The sequence below is a fragment of the Benincasa hispida genome, chromosome 6 (genome assembly GCF_009727055.1).
Source record: "Benincasa hispida cultivar B227 chromosome 6, ASM972705v1, whole genome shotgun sequence".
In the NCBI taxonomy this organism is placed as follows: domain Eukaryota; kingdom Viridiplantae; phylum Streptophyta; class Magnoliopsida; order Cucurbitales; family Cucurbitaceae; genus Benincasa; species Benincasa hispida.
The window spans coordinates 31,812,556-31,834,132 of record NC_052354.1 but is presented as its reverse complement, the minus strand read 5'-3'; the positions used below and the strand labels follow the sequence as shown (position 1 = coordinate 31,834,132).

The 21,577-nt window shown below is 38.4% G+C and overlaps 1 protein-coding gene across 3 annotated transcripts in view; it reads left to right on the top strand.

Annotated features, from left to right (window-relative positions):
• Positions 1 to 7,008: 7,008 nt before the first annotated feature.
• The window catches only part of LOC120079934 (pentatricopeptide repeat-containing protein At3g56550), a 23,238-nt gene continuing 8,669 nt past the window's right edge, over positions 7,009 to 21,577 (top strand). For 2 of the 3 annotated variants that reach the window (XM_039034395.1, XM_039034396.1), the window contains exons 1-2: positions 7,009 to 9,013; positions 9,410 to 9,488. In XM_039034395.1, coding sequence (XP_038890323.1) covers positions 7,131 to 8,870 — 1,740 coding nt within the window. In that variant the 5' untranslated portion in view covers positions 7,009 to 7,130 and the 3' untranslated portion in view covers positions 8,871 to 9,013; positions 9,410 to 9,488. Of the gene's footprint in view, positions 9,014 to 9,409; positions 9,489 to 10,712; positions 11,274 to 21,577 lie in introns of those variants that run through there. The other variant, XM_039034397.1, reaches the window with a different exon arrangement.

Genomic DNA, 21,577 nt, shown 5'->3' with positions numbered 1-21,577 from the left:
GCTTACACATCTTCACAGAATGACAGAGCTGAAAGAAAACACAAGCATACTGTGGAGATGGGCCTCACTCTTCTTACTCAAGTGTCTATGCCACTGCACTTCTAGTTGGATGCCTTTATGATCCACACTTATCATCAATGGTCTTCCAACCCCAGTCCTTAAAGGCAAAGCCCCCATGGAAGTGCTGCTCAATAAGTCATTCAACTTCACTGACTTACGTTGCTTTGGATGTGCCTGCTATCCATGTTTCCGACCTTACAACACACACAAGCTTCAGTTTTGATCCGAGAAGTGTGTGTACCTAGGCCCCAACCCTGTGCACAAAGGCCACAAATGCCTCAATAGCTATGGTCGGATATTTATTTCTCGACATGTTGAGTTTGATGAATCTTCATTCCCTTTTGCCACAGGTTTTGGCTCCAGTCCTGAGCCTTCTCCACAACTCGACTCCTCATCCACCTCATGGCTACCACCTCCACTGTGGGATCCATCTCTCTCTCCAACTTATAACTCTTCCTCTATAGTCACTACAAACCTGTCTCCTCAGCCAATTCTCTCCTCTATCACCACCTCTTCTCCAAGCTCTGGGACCTCCTCACCTACCTACTTGTCTCCTTCTCCCTCAAGTCACTCCACCTATCGACCTCCTGACTCTCAGCCCTGGACCTCTCCCTCCTCTGTCCCTCCGATCTCACCCTCTCCCACTTCACCCCCTCCAGTTGCCCCTTCTACCATGCCTCCTCTCAATCCTTTTATGATCACCCATGCCAAGGCTGGTATCTTCAAGCCTAAAGTGTGGCTCTCTACTCCGGCCCTGATTGGGTTCTCACAAAACATATCTGGGTTGTCGATGCCTTAGCCACTCCAGTCTAGAAATCAGTCATGGACGCTGAATATCAGGCCCTTATCAACAATGCCACTTGGATCCTTGTTCCACCTCCACCCATTGCCACCGTTGTTGGAAGCAAATGGGTCTTTCGCATTAAAGGACACCCCAGTGGCTCTATTGATCGTTATAAAGCCAGGGTTATTGCCAAAGGTTTCCACCAAAGCCCTGACATTGATTTTTTTGAAATCTTCAGCCTTGTGATCAAAACGTCGACTGTTCGTGTAGTGCTCTCCCTTGCTGCCTCGTGCAACTGGGAGCTCCGTCACTTAGACTTCAACAACGCTTTCCTCAATGGTCAAAGAAAACGTTTATATGGCTCAACCCCCCGGGTATGTCAATCCTTCATTTCCATTACATGTTTGTAAGCTTCACAAAGCCATTTATGGACTCAAGCAAGATCCACGTGCCTGTAATACCATGTTGAAGTCTGTCCTACTCGGCTGAGGATTTCACAACAATCGCTCTTACTCTTCCCTCTTTATTCAGCGGCAAGGTTCTTCTATCACTCTAATTCTAGTATATGTTGATGATGTTATACTTATTGGCAACAACACCTCTATCCTTACCCATCTGACTCATGCCCTCAATCAGTGGTTTACACTGAAAGACCTTGGCCAACTCACCTACTTTCTAGGAGTCCAGGTAATCTACACATCCTCTGGCCTTTTCTTCAGTCAATCCAATTACATTGATGCCCTATTGTGTAAGCTAAATTTCTCCTCCTTCAAACCAACTCCCACTCCCTCTGCCCTGGGCAAATCCTACTCATCCCATGATGGTTCTCCAATGGCTGACCCATCCCTTTACCGCAACACTATCGGTGCTCTACATTACTTAACCAATACTCGTCTGGACATCACCTTCATTGTCAACCATCTTAATCAGTTTCTCCAACACCCAACCGACAACCATTGGCAGGGAGTTAAAAGGATCCTTCGGTATTTGAGCGGCACTAGAGACTTAGGCCTCCTGATTTCCCCTTCTGATAATCTCAACATTATGGCATTCTCTGATGCCAATTGGGCATCCAGTCTTGATGATCGCCGGTCCATGGCTGCCTACTGTGTCTACCTTGGTAACTCTCTTGTTTCCTGGTCCTTGAAGAAGCAATCCACCATTGCTCACTCGAGCACGGAGTCCGAGTATCGCGCTCTCTCCCACATTTCTACCGAAATCATCTAGCTCTGCCAATTATTGTCTGAACTTGGGCTACAGAATCAAGCCATCCCTACCATCTGGTGTGACAACCTTGGAGCTGGTGCCCTTGCCTCCAACCCCGTCTTCCACGCTCGCACCAAGCACATTGAAATCAACATACACTTCGTCCGCGATCAGATCCTTTAAGGGCTTTTTCAAGTCCAGCATGTTTCGTCTGTTGATCAGATCGCCGATTGCCTCACCAAATCTCTCTTTCACTCTTAGTTTTCCTACTTGTGCTCCAAACTCGGGCTAACGAAGTCACTCGCTCGTTTGAGGGGGGGATGTCAAGGCATTGAGTGGAACGGAGAAGCCCAACGGTTAACTACCAGTCCCTTTTATTTTATTTATCGTTTGCCCATTCTCATTGTGCCATGTGGCCTCTTGTAAATATTTTATTACTTTTTGTTGATTGTCCATTCTACCCCTCAATCTTTAGGGTTTTCCACTATCCCTTGTATAAAAAGGATATGTCTACTTAGTTGTAAGTGTGTTCAAAACATATTGAAAATAAACAAAAACTTTCGAGGATCTGTCTGGCTCTCTTCATTGTTCTACTCGACCTCTCTTTAAACTCCGACTGCGGCGACCATTTAAGCGTACGAGCTCTAATACCAAAATTTCAGATATGTTATTTAATATTACATTTGTACATAGTATGAAAGGGGTAAGTTAGCCAAAATTAGAATCTTCTAATTCACAAAGTAATATTTAGGGTAGTTTGGTTTAAACTTTTATCTGTCTGGGAATAGAATGCCTAGGAATCAAAGATGTATGCATTTGATTATGCATGGAAAACACCATCAAAATTTTATAAAAAAAATCATGTTTGCATTTAATTTATACAGTCAAGCATGACAATCTTATATAAATTTAATAGATTAATTAACTAAACAAAAAATTATCATTCGGTATATTGATTAAAAAAATGAATTATTTAAGAATCAAGAATAATTTTAATTATAAATATTTAAAAATCGAGTCATTTATCATTAAAATTAACCAATTAATATATTTATTATAAATTTAATGAATGTCATATTAATTTTAATCTAATACTTAATCATTTTTAATTAATTAAATTCAACATTAGTAATTTGAATTTTAATTAAATAATAAAAAATATTTTAATAAACAATATATTATATAAAAAATGTGAAAAAATGAGATAAAAATATGATATGGTAATAAATAATATTAATGAAGAATACTAATTCTTTTAATAAATATGATATGGTAATAAAGAATGAATTTATTACAATAAATAATTAACTAATTATAAATAATCAATAATGATCATATATTCATAATGAATGATTGAATTAAAATTAAACTCAATAAATAATTGTTTGATTATTAAAAAATAAATAATCAAGTATTATTATTGAAAAATAATTTTTTGCACTAACTAAATTTAAATAATCCTAGTTTACTAATTAAATATATTTAAGATGTTGTTAGCTAATTAATTAATAATCTATATAAATAAGTAATTGCATTCATTTAATAAATTTTTAAATTTTTATTGTAAAAATAAAATAAATAAATATTTTAATTGGTTATTATTTATTTATTAAAACAAATATTTATATTAATTTTGTTAACTTAATAGTAACTAATTAATTAACTATGATCAAAATGAAATTATGTATAAAATGAAAATAGAAGAAGAAGGGGGAAAGAGAAACTCACACTTTTGAAAAAGAAAATAAAACCCATGTATGAGGGAAAAGAGGATGCTTGGGAATTGCTTATTTCTAAGTAAAGTGTTGAAAACTATGAAACTAATATGGATTTTGGATATTTGTATCAATTCCATCCAGAAAATACTAAAACCAAACGACCCTTTGGGAATTGCTTATTTCTAAGTAAGGTGATAGTTGCAATGGTAATAAGTAGGCCCCCAAACTTCTAGAAGTATTAAAGTTCGACCCTCAAGCTTGCAATTCATGTAGAAATTGCACAGGCAAATGACAAAAATCGAACCATCAAACTTATACAATTATATAAGCTTGTGTAACATCCCAATTTTTTTAGGAAAATTTAAGTTAATTATCTTAAATTGCTGAGTTTTAGTTTCCTAATCTTTGGAATTTGGAAACAAATTGTTACAATTGAAGAAGTTTTATTGGTTAATGTGAATTCTTTGAGTATGAGTTTTAAATTAATTGGAAGGGATAATTGAATTATTTGTATAAGAAATTTTGAGTTTTTGTGAATTTTGAAAGGGAAAAGAGGAAATTGTGGTTTTAAGATTTTACCATTTTTAATTTTGGAACTTGGATCCAAAATTTAAGTAAAGAATTAGGAAAAGATAATTAGTTTATTTGGAAGTAATTAAATCAAGTACTTAAAAATATTTGTAAATTTGGATTCAAGTTAATTTGGAAAGTTAGAATTTGATTTTGGGATTTAAAATTTTTGGAAAGAAGTGATTTAAAGTTGGTGAATCTATTTTTTAGGTTTATTTAATTAATTGAAAAAAAGGTGAAAGATTTGAGTTTGATATGATATATTTATTAAGGAAAGGAAATATATATATATTATTTATGTACTTGTGTGGTGGATAATTAAAAAGAAAAGAAATATGAAATTTTCAAACCCCCACTTTCTCACTTTCTCCTGGTTTAGACGAACTTCAGCTATCGTACCGCCGACGTCCACATCCTTTCCTCCGTCAAGTTGCAACCGTGCCACTCCGACCTTCACATCGCCGGATCTGCTCGTCGTTGGTCCTCCTCTCTTATAGTCGTTGTCCTCTATCAAACGCCTCGTGAGGTTCGTAGTCTTAGGATAAGATTTAAATGATTTTCATGGTTTTTTTGAGGATCTTGAATACCCAGTAAATAACGTGTTTAATTATCATTTCAATCGTGATTTTGGAGGTTGAATTTGAAAGTTTGAAGAAGTTTAAAAGGTCGTTAGCATACTGTCAAATAGAGTTAAGGTAATTTTGGCAAGAATTTTGGTAAGATTTGGGGCTTTGTGACTTGTTCAGTTCGAATATAATTTATACGAATTAAATTATTAAGTTTTGTTGCTGATTTTGGCGTGATTAAACGCTTAGGTGTGAACCTAAAGGTTAAATTTTATTTTGGTTTATGTAGTAGGATTTAATTCAGCGATTGTGGAGATTAGAAGGGGTTAGTTACTCAAATATTTGGCTCGATTGAGGAGTCAAGAATTTCACAAAGATTCAATTGCTTTTTGGTTCAACCTAATATCAAGGTAAGTAATCTTACTACTAGAATTGCCCACGGGCCAAACACTAGATATATGCCAGTATGATAGATGAATATTATGACAGAACAATAACATAATAGATGGATAGTATAGTATGACCGATATATGTTCTTGTATGAGAATCTGAAAGATTTATTTGTGTACGTAGAGACTTTCATGCTAGTAAGAGGTGATACTTGATTCACTGAGGGTGTATTTGATATGAGGAGATAGAGGCATATATGCATGCTGTATAGCCATGATGTTGAGGTGTATATGTATGTTATAAAACTATATTGTAATAATTGTGATGTTGAGACTGTGATAGTGTATTTACTAATTAGTTAGATGCCCACTAGGTATTGTGTTTCCTTCGAGATTCACCAGATTATGTTTCCTTCGGGATTCACCATATTGTGTTTCCTTTGGGATTCACTAAATATTGTGTTTCCTTCGGGATTCACCAGATTGTTTTTCCTTCGGGATCCACCAGATATTGTGTTTCCTTCGAGATTCACCAGAGGTAGTGGGCATACTTAACTACAGTAGAAAAGAAACCAGTTTTGCATGTATGTATGTGTCCCATGAGGACTAGAGCAATTTTTATGTTCCACTAGAGGTAAGAATCTAGAGGACATAGATGCCTAACCCGACTCCAGTAGTGAGGTTACTTACTGAGTATTTTATAATCACCCTTTCTCATATTTATGTTTCAGGTAAGGGCAAGGACGCACTGACGAATGACAAGAAGAATCCTTGAACGAGCCACTGGGGACTAGTTTTATGCTTCCGCTCATGATATTTAGATTTCTTTCCATGATTTTCAACTTTCAATTTGATGTTTGAAACTTACTATTAAGATTTGTTTTCAGACCTATTTCTTATCACTTATGATTTATGGGTATCCTATCGTCTGTTTTTAATATCTAAATTTAATGAAGGTATTTTGAGTTCAACTTATTTATTTAGCATTTATTTCACTATAAAAGGATGTAGTTTTAAGTTTCATGCATGCATGTGTTTAGTAACGGTCTAACTTGAGTCTTAGGGGGTCGAGTCGTTACAGTTTGAGAGTTCAATTTTTATTTGACACTTATATAAGTTTGAGGGATCAATTTATAATTTTAAAAGTTTACGAGTATAATTGTAACTATCACTATACTTTAGGGCAATAAGTTCTAATATTTATATATCGTAACAATGTATTTGTGAAAATTGAATAACTCAGGGCCTATTTGGTATAGAATCCATTAAGTTCATGTGTTTGTCAAATAATCTAAATTTTGTTTCCTGAAAACTGTTTTCGAATTGTGTGATCCAAACTGTGCAAATTTTAAAAAACAACATTTTTTTATGTTATCATTGTATTTAGATTTTGAATAATTTTAAAATATAGAATTATATTAAATATAAATAAAAACATTAAAAAATACAACATATTATGTTATAGACGCAATTCATTTACTAAATAATAGTTATATAAATTTTTTTAACATAAATTATTTTCATAAATAAATTAATATTAGTTTATTGTCAATTAAATATCATAGGATAATTATAATTAATTTTATATATAGTATTGAATGTATTTTAAAAAATATTTAAATTAGAATCAAATTTCTAGATATGTTATCAAATATACTTATAAAAACATTTAATTGATGGAATTATTTTCAAAATTTTGTTTTTAAATCCTCAATTATTTCTGACAAGTACACCCACATCCATTCCAAATCCTCTCAAAAGTTGATTTTCGAAAGTTTTTGCCTTCATCGAATAGGTTGGCTCGAATCCACGCTATCATGACAAAGGAACTTTGGGAATGTCGAAGGAAAAAGCCATTCTCACTCTCTTGCAAGGCTGCAACAGCCTCAACAGGCTTCGAAAAATCCACGCACATGTAATTGTAAGCGGCCTCCGCCATCATGTTGCCATTGGCAACAAGCTTTTGAACTTCTGTGCCATCTCTGTTTCAGGTTCCCTTGCTTATGCCCAGCTTCTCTTTCATCAAATGGAGTGCCCACAAACCGAAGCCTGGAACTCCATCATTAGAGGCTTTGCCCAGAGCTCATCTCCCATTGACGCCATTATTTTCTACAATCAAATGGTTTGGGCCTCTTTCTCTTCTCCTGACACATTCACTTTCTCATTTGTGCTCAAAGCCTGTGAAAGAATCAAGGCTGAGCGTAAGTGTAATGAAGTTCATGGCTCTGTAATCCGTTGCGGTTATGATGGGGATGTGATTGTCTGCACTAATCTAGTGAAATGCTATTCGGCGATGGGGTCCATTTGTATTGCCCAGCAGGTGTTCGACAAAATGCCTGCAAGAGACTTGGTGGCTTGGAATGCTATGATTTCCTGCTTTTCGCAGCAGGGTTTGCACCAGGAGGCACTGCAGACATACAATCAGATGAGAAGTGAAAATGTTGATGTAGATGGGTTTACACTTGTTGGGTTGATTTCGTCTTGTGCCCATCTTGGAGCGTTGAATATTGGGGTTCAGATGCATAGATTCGCTCGTGAAAAGGGTCTTGTGCAGAGTCTTTATGTTGGAAATGCGTTGATAGATATGTATGCTAAATGTGGTAGTTTAGATGAGGCCATTTTTATCTTTGATAGAATGCAGAGGAAGGACATTTTCACTTGGAACTCGATGATTGTAGGGTATGGAGTGCATGGTCGAGGTAGTGAAGCTATATATTGCTTTCAAAAGATGTTAGAAGCAAGAATGCAACCGAACTCTGTCACATTTTTGGGTTTACTTTGTGGATGTAGTCATCAAGGCTTGGTTCAGGAAGGTGTCAAATACTTCAATTTGATGAGCTCCAAGTTTAGGCTAAGACCTGAGGTTAAACACTATGGATGCCTTGTGGATTTATATGGTCGAGCTGGGAAGCTTGAGAAGGCACTTGAAATTGTATTGAATTCATCACAGAATGATCCAGTTTTGTGGCGAATCTTACTCGGCTCTTGCAAGATTCACAAAAATATGAAAATTGGAGAAATTGCCATGAAAAGTTTGTCTGAGCTTGGAGCTACAAATGCAGGGGATTGTATATTGCTGGCTACAATCTATGCTGGAGAAAAGGATACAGTTGGTGTTGCAAGAATGAGGAAAATGATCAAGAGCCAAGGGATAAAGACTACGCCAGGTTGGAGTTGGATTGAAATTGGGGAACAAGTTCATAAATTTGTGGTTGATGATAAGTCCCATCGTTATTCCATTGAAGTTTATGAGAAGTTGAGGGAAGTTATTCATCAAGCTTCATTGTTTGGATATGTAGGAGATGCGTCTGTTTCGTCACTGGATGTACTTTCCACCACGGAGACTTTAAAGACTTCCTGTACATATCATAGTGAGAAACTTGCAATTGCATTTGGTTTGGCAAGAACTACAGATGGGACACAGATACGTATTGTTAAAAACCTTCGAGTTTGCAGAGATTGTCATTCATTCATAAAAGCTGTCTCGGAGGCGTTCAACCGGGAAATAATTGTTAGAGATCGGGTTCGGTTCCACCACTTCAAGGGTGGTCAATGTTCCTGCAATGACTACTGGTGAAAAGTGGAAAACGTACTTTCATTTCTGCTCGTTTCAAGTCTACAGAGCCTCCTCTAGTTGTAACGGAGTTTTGGCTCTTTCAGTACCCCTTAAGCACAAGAAGGATAGTTTACAAGTTGAAGTAAAATTTCTGAGCTTCCACGGTATGGTAGGAAAATGGGTTCGCTATATTTTCAATAGTATAATATTGTTCCCTTTTGGTATTGTTTGCTCACCACGAATCACATTGTTTAGACTTCGGAGTGCTTGGGACGAATCCTTTTCATTTTTACTCTACATGACTACATCCACAAGGCATGGTTAAGTTCGAGTGTGGTTCTGATACCACCCAGTAGAATAATATGTCTATCCATATTTTTATAGTGATCTCGTTTGCTTAAAATTCACATAGTCGAAAGTTTTGATTTTGGATTCCACTATAAGATTAGATCTCTTCTCCACGTTTCATGTTAACTATAATCTTCTCTAATGTTTACATTTTCTCATTTATCAGAACTCTTTTTGTGGTAGTTCGTTCATAATCTTATTTTCCATCTTAGGGTGATGGTCAGACAAATAATTATACTTCGGCAACTTATCCCGATGAAGACAAAAGATGCATATCGAGTGAAAAAATTGGTACGTTCTTTAAAGCTCTCAATTTTTGAAACGAGGTCTTAACTTCTTAGTACGAATGCCTATACTATAGTAGAAAATTGAGAACCTGAATGTCATGCTACATTACATTTCCTCATTTGTAATAAAATAAGCAAATCTATTATGTGGATTGAGTGCTCTGTTAGAGGCGTTTTAAAAAGAAAACTGTGGAAAACGGGTGGTTTTAAATTTTTTTTAGAGAAATAAGGTACATTTTTTTTTTCGTTTACTGCAAGAGACGCATTCATATAGGGGATAGTTGGGTTATAAGAAATCTAGTGAGGGATGCTAATATTGCTCTCTTGGAGGCTTAGAGGGAGGAGGAGTAATATTCTTCTTGGGCTTCTGGTTGAGTGTGAAGGATAGTGAGATTGAAGAGGAGGTGATCCATTATATTTTCACGAAACTTTATGCCTTGCCTCGTGTTTTGAGGCCATATATAGGAGGGTTAGACTGGAGTCCCATTCTAGCTAGTGAAAGGGAGGAGCTGGAAGCCCATTTTTCCTTGGAAGAAATCTGTAAGGTTGTTTTGGGCTTCAACAGAAATAAATCCCTTCGGCTTGATGGTTTCACTGTGGCCTTCTATCAGGATAATTGGGAGAGAGTGAAGGACTTACGGAGTGCTTTATGTGAATTCAAGGAGAGAGAGATTATAAGAATTATAGACGATGCCAAGAGTGAGAATTATGTTTGTTTGATCCAAAAAAAAAGAGAGAGAGCTTTCAAAATTAAAGACTTTAGACATGTGAGAGCACTCGATCATCATGGAGCATAGATTAATTGCATTTTAGGGGAGCGAACTCCCAATACATTCAATACAATCTCACTCTTTCTTGTCCTATAACTGGGATTTTCAGACTGTAGAACATGCACCTTAATATGAATCCCATCTAAAACATCCTGTCAACCTTAAGCAACAATTTTTATACATTATTATACGACATAAATATTATAATAGAAAACCTAATTGGTAACTTGCGTAACTTACACCACTTTCATGTGTATAGTCCACCGAATTTTCCATAATTGGGGAAGTCGTCATTCAAAAACATTAGTTACATCGAAACATAGTCTGTAGACACGCATGGGAGCATTTACTAATAATTCTACAAAATCTTTTAAAATTGAAACTCATAAGCCTATCATTTACATGGCATATATGTAAAAATATCCTGACATACAGTGACGTTCTTTGCCCCCCTTAAGTGTCCTTTGATAGCTTGTTCTAGAGGTGGGCTTGGGAGGGGATGTGACAGCAAATCACTTGGGAAAGTCTTTCATGAAAACCCTATCTGGAACAACTAAAAGAATCTGTAGCCAGTGCTAATCACATACCATGGTGCTCAAGTTGTAATAAATACCATTGGGGAAAATGTCCAGAGAAAGCACACACTTGTTATAAGTGGGATAGGTAGGACATTTTAAACGAGAATGTCCCCAACTAGTAGGCCATGAAGAAGGAAGTATTTCGCAAACTATCAACTAAGGAATGAACGCCCAGGAGAAGGATGTGTTGGTATGAAAAAGCAGAAGGAGATAGGAGAACAAAACTGATCCCAAAGAAGATTGTATGCTTTTATCCAACCACAAGATGAAGAAATGTCAGATACCACAAAAATTAAGGGCAAGACTTAGGAAGTTTAAATTTGAACCAATCTTGTAACAAACTTTGTCTATAAATAAAACTTTCTGGTTTTGTGTGTATGTTGTTGGGTTGTATGTCCTAAAACTCGCAGTTTATAATGTTAAACATATTCTATTATCAATAAAGATGTTATTGACGTTTATTCAATAAAACTATTATTGAATATGTGAATTGCATTTATAAAGACTAAATCCAATAAACCAAAGATCCATGGCTATTATTTGAACACATGAACTTTATGTGGAGACATAAAAATGGATCAAGTTCAGTAAATAGCCAAAATGGTCTATAGTATACGAATAAGGCTAGGTAACACTATTGGATGCGACCCACTTTGTAGTTGTTATAATTTATTGTAAAGTGTTACAAACGAAGTGATCCTGATTCGTTCATATATTGACATGAGGAATGGGAGTGTCCAATGCAATGAGTATGCATAAGATCGGACCAAGAATTAAGTCACTCTTACCTTATAACGTTGTTTACTGTTTAAGATTGACTATTTCAAAGCGATGACCTAGGTAACTTGACTTTAATACTGAGCTAACTATAAACTCCTGTTTATTTGAGATTATTCTTAAATTTGCATGGGTGAGAGTTGGCTTAACAGGCTGACTCAATAAGCCTCCCATTTCAGAGGTAAGACCTGGTAGATAGCTGGGGACATAGGGTGCAAGACGAAATCCACTTTTACCTGCTTTTAGGGATAATAGAGAGGTTGTTTTGTTAAGTGTTGACTCCAGGTCTTGAACAAGGGGCCTTACCCTCTCATTAGCCCGAGAGGGGCTCGGTTTAGTGATTGAATCACAAATCAATTGCTCATTAGAGGATCAGTGGGACTTAAGAAGCCAGATGTTATCTCGGGTTGACCTAACCGTTATTACAAACAACATGTGAAGGGTTAACTTACTAATCATGGTTATATCGAGTGGACATAATATATCTACAGTGAGGGGAGTGTAACTACTGGGCTTTAGTGGAGTGACCTAAATGAATAGTGGTTAATTAGGTTAAAGAGTTTAGCTAGTTAATCGCAGATCGTTGGAGTCCATGATCTATAGGTCCATGAGGTCTCCCTACTAGCTCATATCGGACTAAACCTTAGAACAGTGTAATGAATGATTTGAAGTGTTCAAATTCGATTTTTGGAGCAAAGCGGTAAATATATACGATATATTTAACCTAATGTTCAATTGTGAATTAAACATAAAGAGAGAGAAAATAGGAGATATTTAAATAAGATTTAAATATCAAGATTATGAATAGAGATACCTAATCATTGGGTTTTTGTTCGATTTAATATTAAATTAAATTAATTAAATTATTTAATATTAATTTAATTTAAAAATTGATTATTAGAATTAATTTTTGAAATTAAATAGAATTGGTCAAAATTGCATTAAGTCAAATTGTTGACTAGGTAAAAAATGCAATAGAAGTCAAATTGTTGACTTTTGATTTTTGTAAGTCAAAAAGTCAGATTTGTTGATTTTGGACTTTGAGAGTCAAACTTTGACCAAGTTAGTGGAAAGATCCAACATTTGTGAGTGGGAAATGCCAATTTTTTCATGGCTAAGTGTTGTCTTCATTAGAAGATACTTGTCCCACTAAATCTCACTTTGAGTTAGTGGATTTTTTAGTGTCAAATTCTCATCAAACTCAAAGTTGCATATTTTGCATGTAATGGTCTTTAAAAGGAAGAGTTTCTTGAATCGTAAAACTTCTTGGCCAAGTGGAAATTGATGAGATTATGTGATAATCTCATGAGTTGTTTTCTCTCGAATACTTAGTTTTTTTCTATTCAAATTAGTCACTCACCGGATTCCACCATCCCGTTCTAAGGTTGGAGAATAGTTGGGAAGACTCTCGTGGTGGTCTACGAACTGTTCGTGAGGAGATTGGAGCTCATTTGGAGAAGACTAGGGGATGTTGGTTCTCACAATTCACTCGTTCAAATCATGTAAAATTTGTGTGATAGTGTTGAGAGGGGCTGCCATTTGATTTGGAGAAGTGAGGATGGAGGAATTCACGTTGGAGGGCTGAAGGGTCAGTTGGTTGCATAGGGCAGGTGCTCATCGCACATGCCATCGCCTGGCACACAGGCACATAGCACATGCGTGCGCGCACACCCCATCGTAAGGGCACACCTCCTGGACGACACGGATGCCTGATAGCGTGCACATTGCACGGTTGAGTGCATACACACACATGCCACGCTACCCAGCCCCTCGCACGCACTCGCCCACATCTTAGTTGCCATGCCCGTGTCACGCTGCATCTTTGTGAGAAGTGTCGCCCATCTGCGTGCAGCCTTGCGGCCATCCTGCACGTTGACTGCTCACACCGCCCATCAGCCTACCCAAATTACCTCAAAAGTTGTATTTTTGGAAGTTGAACCTATTTTTGTGTAAGTTGAGGTGGGTAAGTCACAATATTAAATTTGAAGATATATTTAAGACCAAAATTGATTTATTTAAGAAATTGGACTAATTTAGGATTTCTTTGAAATAAGTAGAATTCGGGAAAACATGACAAAAAGCGACCCTGATCTTGATCATCCAATTCCTAACTCTACTCTTCCAGGCCTGATATTGGTTTCCATTGATTTATCTCTTGATCCTCCAATATCTTTGAGCTTGATCAATCTACACGTGTTTCTGCCTATCGAGACTTGATGTCTTTCTCTAGTGCTAAAACGGAACCTGCACCTATCACCTTAGTTCGTCACTTCACTCGGGTAAGAGAAACTCGCCATTATCTCCAAGACTATCATGCACTATTATGTCTCTAGTTTAACACTCATCTTATCATGAAGCAAGTACTAACCCTTTTTGGTAGCAAGCAATGAATGAGCAACTACAAGCTTTTAGATAAGACCATACTTGGGACTACGTTAACCTACCTCCTAGCAAACGGCTTGTTACCTGTAATTGGATTTATGAGATCAAGACCCATTTTGATGGATCTATTGAATGATAAAAGGCTTTTTTTTAAGGATATTATCAAGCATATGACATTTGTTATAAGGAGACATTTGCTCCAGTCACTCGAATGACATATGTTTGTAGTCGCCAAACAGTAGCCCATTCTTCAAATAGACGTTAAAAATGCATTTCTTAATGACACTCAATCTGAAGAGGTGTATATGAAACCACCCCTGGTACCTTTGATAACGAGCAGAAATGCACATTATCATAGTGCTAAGTTCTTAAACAATGTTGGATTGCGTTGATGAAATGTGTTAATTTGCGTCCATTAAGCATCAATTTCATAATATTGCGGTCGCATGCGTTTAGCGCATTAGAACAATTGATTTTTGTATTTTTGTACAGAATATGCGTTGATGCAATGCAAGAATTGCGATCATAGGAAATCATTGGTCGAGCGCAACTTCACCGCAAGGCTTTGCGATGATTGTGTTCGCAAACATTCTCCTGAGAAGGATCTCCGCAACTTGGTCAGCGCAACATGGTGGGCGCATCCGGGTGAAAGGCTAATTAAGCGCGATGGGACATAAAGCTGATGACAATCGAATCCGAATTAAGTTGTTAGCCAATAACGGTCACAAAATACATTCAGCTTTTCGGTGACAATTATTCGACGCATCAGTCAGGAATTAAAGCCGTCCCATCTGTACAACCATGAGAGAGAAGCCGCCTTTCACCATGGATGCTCTATAAGTACCAGAAGCATTCTTCAAAAAAGGGGTTCAGCAGTTAAAGATTTCATATTTCAATTCGCACGCTTTTGTTCATAGTTTTCTTTCATTTTAAGGCGGACGCGAGGGAGGAAGTTGTGCCGACAGATTGTTCCGGTAAGCTTGGGAGAGCGTCGGAAGCTTCAAAGATAGAGAGAGGGCCGACGCCTGCGGAAGCGGGAACATCTTTAGAACAGAATAGAGATTTCAGTGTAAAAGCCTTGGTCAGCAAGGAATTGCTACCAGGCTCGCTACCCTTAACTTCCATTGTCACTTTGTACTCAACTCATTTATAAAAATGGAATTTCCTTCTCTATATCTGTTCACTATTTGTTACTCACGCATGAGTAGCTAAATTAGTTGAATGGGTTGAGAAGTATTTAGTTAGCACAACTAGAGAATCTTCATTATTTGCGATTATCTTGTATTATGTATACTTCATTCGTCCATTAGAGATACTCGGGAGGGTAATCTAAGGATAGGATCTAGGCTTGGGAAGGTCAGGTTAGAATCTAGGCTCGGAAGAGCCAGAATAGAATGCATAATCAAGAAATAAGAGCTTAGGAATGAGCACTATTTGTTATCAAGCATCACATGCATCCTAGAGATAGGATATGATTGTATGCGGTCACCTTGCTTTTATGCATTTTGCATCATCGCATAGGACAAGAGTAGAGACTTAGGGATATTCTTTATGGACACTTTTGCATTCACACATGCGCCCTAGACTTGGGAGCATCACATTTGCATTGGAAAATGATTTGTTATATATGGTTGTAACATGATCGCATAGTTTGACGCATTCCCAAATAACGCTAGCTAAAGATCTTCTCAACTCGTTCATCGCATACTCATTGCATCATCACACAACTGCCTTTTCTCAAATCCGCCGCATTTATTTATTTTTCATCAACACAAACAACAAACCCAATAATTTATTTATTTATCCGGTTACCGCAAAGTTCTTCATAAAAATTACCAACACAATCTGTTTTCACAAGTCCATGTGTTCGACCCTGGACTTACCAGGAAACTCAGAGGAATTTACACTTGGATTCCACTGGAGAAACTTGAGTGCACAACGCAATGTCATCAACGCAGAACATCCACATTTCCACTTCATAAAATCAAGCATCAAGTTTTTGGCACCGTTGCCGGGGGCTTCGGCAAAATAGTTTGCTAACGGTAATTTTTTTTTTATTTCTTTTCAGACTCTCAATCTATGGCGAATTACGACCTGGAGATTGAGAGAACGTTTAGAAGGAGATTGAGAGACCGCCAACAGCAACCACAGTTAGATAAAGAAGAGATGGCGGAGCAGCCTGGAAATGGAGCACCAAATGATAACAATGTCATGGAAAATCCAATTCTGTTGGCAAACGATCGCAATAGGCCCATTAGGGACTATGCATCGCCAAACCTCTATGATTTCTCTCCGGGAATCATGAGGCCTGCCCTCGACGGAAGTAGATTCGAAATGAAATCAGTGATGCTGTAGATGATCCAAACTGCAAGTCAATTCAGAGGAAGGCGTGGCGAGGACCCGCAACGCCCACCTCCAAAGTTTTATTGAAATCTGTAGTACTTTTGTGTTCCCGAACATCTCTGTTGAAGAAGTTCGACTAACATTGTTCCCATTCTCTCTCTGTGATCAGGCTAGGAAATGAGCATATTCTCTTGAGCCAGGAGAGATCACTTCTTGGGAACAGGTAGTAGAGAAATTTATGAAGAAGTATTTTCCACCTACTGAGAACGCCAGACGAAGGAAACTTATCACAAATTTTGAACAAGACATGGACGAATCGCTCAGCGATGCTTGAGTGAGGTTTAAGAGGTTGGTCCGGGATTGTCCACATAATGGGTTACCAGACTGCCTTCAAATGGAGATTTTCTATCATGGTTTGAATTCCGCTTCGCAGTTCGCTGCCAATGTGGCAGCCGCTGGTGGTCTGCTTAATAAAATGTATGACGAGGTGAAGAATATCCTAGATCGCATCTCTAAGAACCATGAAGATTGGAGAGAAAGTGACCAGAGATTGAGACTCAAAGATACTGACGCAAACAACGGTGCTATTGCTCCATTACAAAACCAGATGACCTCAATGATGAATTTAATCCAAGGAATTGCGATCAGCAGCCCAACACCGCAAACTAGGCAAATCAACGCAATCAGTCAAAACACCGCAAGGTGTGCGACTTGCGGTGATGGGCATGCGATGGAAGATTGTCCGCAGAATCCACAATCTGTCTACTTTGTAAAGAATAACCCTTTTTCGAATACCGACAACCATGGGTGGAGGAACCACCTTAATTTTGCTTGGAAGAATCAACAACAAAATTTCCAACCTGTGGCGCAGAAAGAGGGGCCACCAGGAGTCTTCCCTCGCAACAACGATTAACCGAGCAATCAAGCAAGTAGCTCACAACCACCACAATCCTCTTCTTTGGAGGAGCCTATTGAAGAATACATAGAAGAAAACGAAATCGTGCTTCAAAGTCAAGGCTACGTCCATTCGTAATCTTGAATTACAGATGGGCCAGATTGCGAGTGAGCTAAAAGAGTAGCCGCAAGGGGCTTTGCCAAGTTCAACTGAACTTCCACGCAACTCGGGGGATCAGGGTTTAAAGAGCAAATATCAGGTTGTGACATTGCGCAGTGGTAAGATTGTGGAGGGAGAAAAAGAGGAGCTTTAGTAGAATAAACTTCCATTGCGGCTGAACTTGAGATTGCGGTGACACAAGAAGAGAAAGAGAAAAAAGAAGCAGTAGAATCGAGAGGTTGCCGGTCGATCTTAGAAGCCAACTGAATACCGGTGAACCATGACAAGTTCAGTTACCCCATTTTCAAGAGACTAAGGAAGGAAAAAACGAAGAAGTATGATGTATAGTACCTAAGTGCCTTCTTATTTATGTTGAAAGCAAATTACACGTATTAAATTACCTTTCAGGTAAGCGATTGAGGAAATGCTTTGACTTTACGCCAAGGTTTCTCTGAAGGATATGGTAACTAAGGAAGAGAGTGTAGCTGGAGAAGATTTGCGCACATACTGAGCGTTAACGCCAAAGTTCAAAATCCGATAATTCCACCGAATGTATGAGTATCCTTCCTGGGAGCTTTTACTACTATTACTTTGCTCCATAGTGAGGACTGATACATCGCGTGCAAACCCTGTTTTGTGACTTGCGAGCTAACATAAAATTTGATGCCTTTGTCAATCTTTAGACAGCTAAATGTGGGGCAACTTGTGCCCACAACAGTGACTCTCCAATTGGCCGACAGATCTCTGGTTCATCCAGAAGGAAAGGTGAAGGATATGCTGATAACAATTGACAAATTTATCCTGCCAGTTGACTTCATCATTTTAGACTATGAGGCCGACAAAGATGTGCCCATCATTCTGGGGCGACCTTTTCTATTAATGAGTCATGCTCAAATTGATGTGCATAAAGGAGAAATCACTTTGAGCATCAACGGACAGAAGCTCAAGTTTAATATAATTCGTGCCATGAAGTTTCCGGATAAAGAAGATCTACATGACTCTGATGATGACCAGAATTCAATTGAAGAAGAAAAGTTTGATGAAGAGAATAAAGAAGAGGATACCAGCGCATCTGTTGCTGCCTGTAATGCAATCACAACAAAAACAAGCAAGGAAGAAGAAATGATCGCAAAGAAAGAAGTAGAGCCAACAGAAGAAGAAGAACGAAAAACAACGCAACCTTCCCTGGTGGAGCCACCAACACTTGAATTAAAGACGCTACCAATCCATTTAAAGTATGCATTTTTTGGGCAGAATGAGAAGTTGCCAGTTATCATTTCCTCTACGCTCAACAAGATCAAGAGAATGCGTTGATGAGCATTCTCAGGAAACATGTGCGAGCAATTGGCTGGACGCTCGTTGACATTAGAGGAATTAGCCCTGCGTACTGCATGCACTGCATTCGTCTTAAAGATGACCACAAAGCAACAATTGAACATCAACGCAGACTCAATCCTGCGATGAAGGAGGTCGTCAAGAAGGAGATTATCAAATGGCTAGATGCAGGCATTATCTATCCTATAGCAGATAGCACGTGGGTCAGCCCCGTGCAATGTGTGCCGAAGAAGGACGGAATGACGGTAGTCTCGAATGAGAACAACGAATTAATACCGCAAAGGACCATCACTAGATGGCACATATGCATGGACTACCGCAAGCTGAATGCGGCCACAAAGAAAGATCATTTCCCTCTGCCATTCATAGAACAAATGCTAGACCGACTAGCAGGGAATGACTTCTACTTGTTGCTGGATGGTTATGCAGGATACAATCAAATCATGATAGCTCCAGAAGATCAAGACAAGACCACATTCACCTGCCTAAACGGGACATTTGCTTTTCGTCGCATGCCGTTTGACCTATGCAATGCGCTAAGCACGTTCCAAAGGTGTATGATGGCCATCTTTTCAGATTATCTCGAGGACTTTGTGGAAATATTTATGGATGACTTCTTTGTTTATAGGAACACTTATGAAGTTTGCCTAGCCAACTTAGAGAAGATTATGAAGAGATGTGAAGAGACGAATCTGGTGCTCAACTGGAAAAAATGTCATTTCATGGTTAAGGAGGGCATAGTGTTAGGACATAAGGTCTCCCGGAATGGGTTGGAGGTGGACAAAGCAAAAATTGAAGCAATTGAAAAACTCCCACCTGCAACTAGCGTGAAGGCGGTGCGAAGCTTCTTGGGGTACGCTGGATTCTACAGACGATTTGTCAAAGACTTTTCTAAGATAGCACGACCACTGAGTGCGTTGTTAGAGGCTGATAGAAAATTTGAGTTTGATAACAATTGCCTCAACGCATTCGGAGTTTTAAAAAATGCGCTGATTACTGCACCTATATTGATTACGCCGGACTGGACACTGCCATTTGAAATAATGTGCGATGCAAGCGGGTATGCGATGGGAGCAGCTTTAGCGCAAAAGAGAAAAACAATTTTTCATCCCATCGCATATGCAAGTAAAACATTAAACCTTGCTCAAACAAATTATACCACCACAGAGAAAAAACTCCTGGCAGTGATTTTTGCGTTGGAAAAATTTCGAGCATATCTGTTAGGAACAAAGGTACTCATCCACACTGATCACTTGGCGATCAAATACTTAATGACAAAGAAGGACACAAACCCGAGGTTGATCAGATGAGTTCTTCTCCTTCAAGAGTTTGATATAGAAATAATTGACCGGAAAGGGACAGAGAATCAAGTTGCGGATCACTTGTCTAGACTGGAAAAACCTGAGGTTGACCGCAATGAATCTGATGTGAGTGCCGTATTCCTGGATGAGCAGCTGTTCCACATAGAAGAATTGCCCTGGTATGCAGACATAGTCAATTATTTGGTTTGCGAGCAATTTTCTGAAACTTACACCTACCACCAGCAGAAGAAGCTAAAAAACGAATGCAGACATTATTATTGGGATGAGCCGAATCTGTATAAAAGAGGTGCAGACCAGATTTTTCGATTATGTGTACCAAATGCTGCTTAACAACGTATAGTGTCACAATGCCACGACTCACCATATGGTGGGCACTTTGGAGGGCAGCGCACCACAACCAAAGTTCTGCGGAGTGGATTCTTTTGGCCTACATTATTCAAGGATGCGGCTGACTACGCAATGGAATGTGATCGGTGCCAACGCACAGGTCACATTTCATGGAAAAACGCAATGCCAATGAACACTATCTTGGAGCTTGAATTATTCGACGTATGGGAGATTGATTTCATGGGGCCATTCCCTCCTTCGAACGGTAAGCATTACATTTTATTAGCCGTCGATTATGTCTCCAAGTGGGTAGAGGCAATAGCATGCACCGCAAGTGATGCGGCGATAGTCTCTCAATTTCTGAAGAAAAATCTTTTCACTCGTTTTGGCACTCCTCGTTCCATCATAAGTGATAAAGGCTCCCACTTTGTCAATCGCAACATCAAGGAGCTGCTGCACAAATACAACATCCTCCACAAAGTAGCTACCGCATACCATTCGCAGACGAATAGTTAGGCTGAAGTGTCCAATAGAGAAATTAAGCTGATATTTGAGAAGGTAGTAAGGCCTTCACGAACAGATTGGGTAACAAAGCTTGATGATGTGTTATGGGCATACCGGACCACATTTAAAACACCAATAGGTATGTCTCCATATGCGTTGGTATTTGGCAAGACGTGTCGTTTGCCCTTGGAGCTGGAATATAAGGCACTGTGGGCAGTAAAGAAGCTGAATTTTGATTTGAAGAAAGCAGGAGAAGCGCGAAAAATGCAACTGATTGATCTAGGAGAATGGAGGAACAACGCATATGAAAATGCAAAGATTTATAAAGAGCGCACCAAGCGCTGACATGACAAACACATATGTGGTAAAAACCTCCAAATCGGGCAAAAGGTCTTACTCTTCAACTTAAGCGTACTGCTCTTCCCGGAAAAATTAAAATCACGCTGGTCTGATCCCTTCATCATTAAAGAAATATTTCCACACGGTGCAGTGGAGCTGATCACTGAGGATGGCAGCCGGACATTTAATGTTAATGGACAGCGAGTTAAAGCATATTGCAGAGGTGATTTTCAGCCAGAAAAAGCCTCCGTGAAGCTGAAAAACCCAGATTACCCCTTATTCGACTCTTGAACTCTTATCCCTTCGTCACTTTTACTATTTTTAGCAATCTGAATCTTACTCCTATTTCCTTCTCTAAAAAA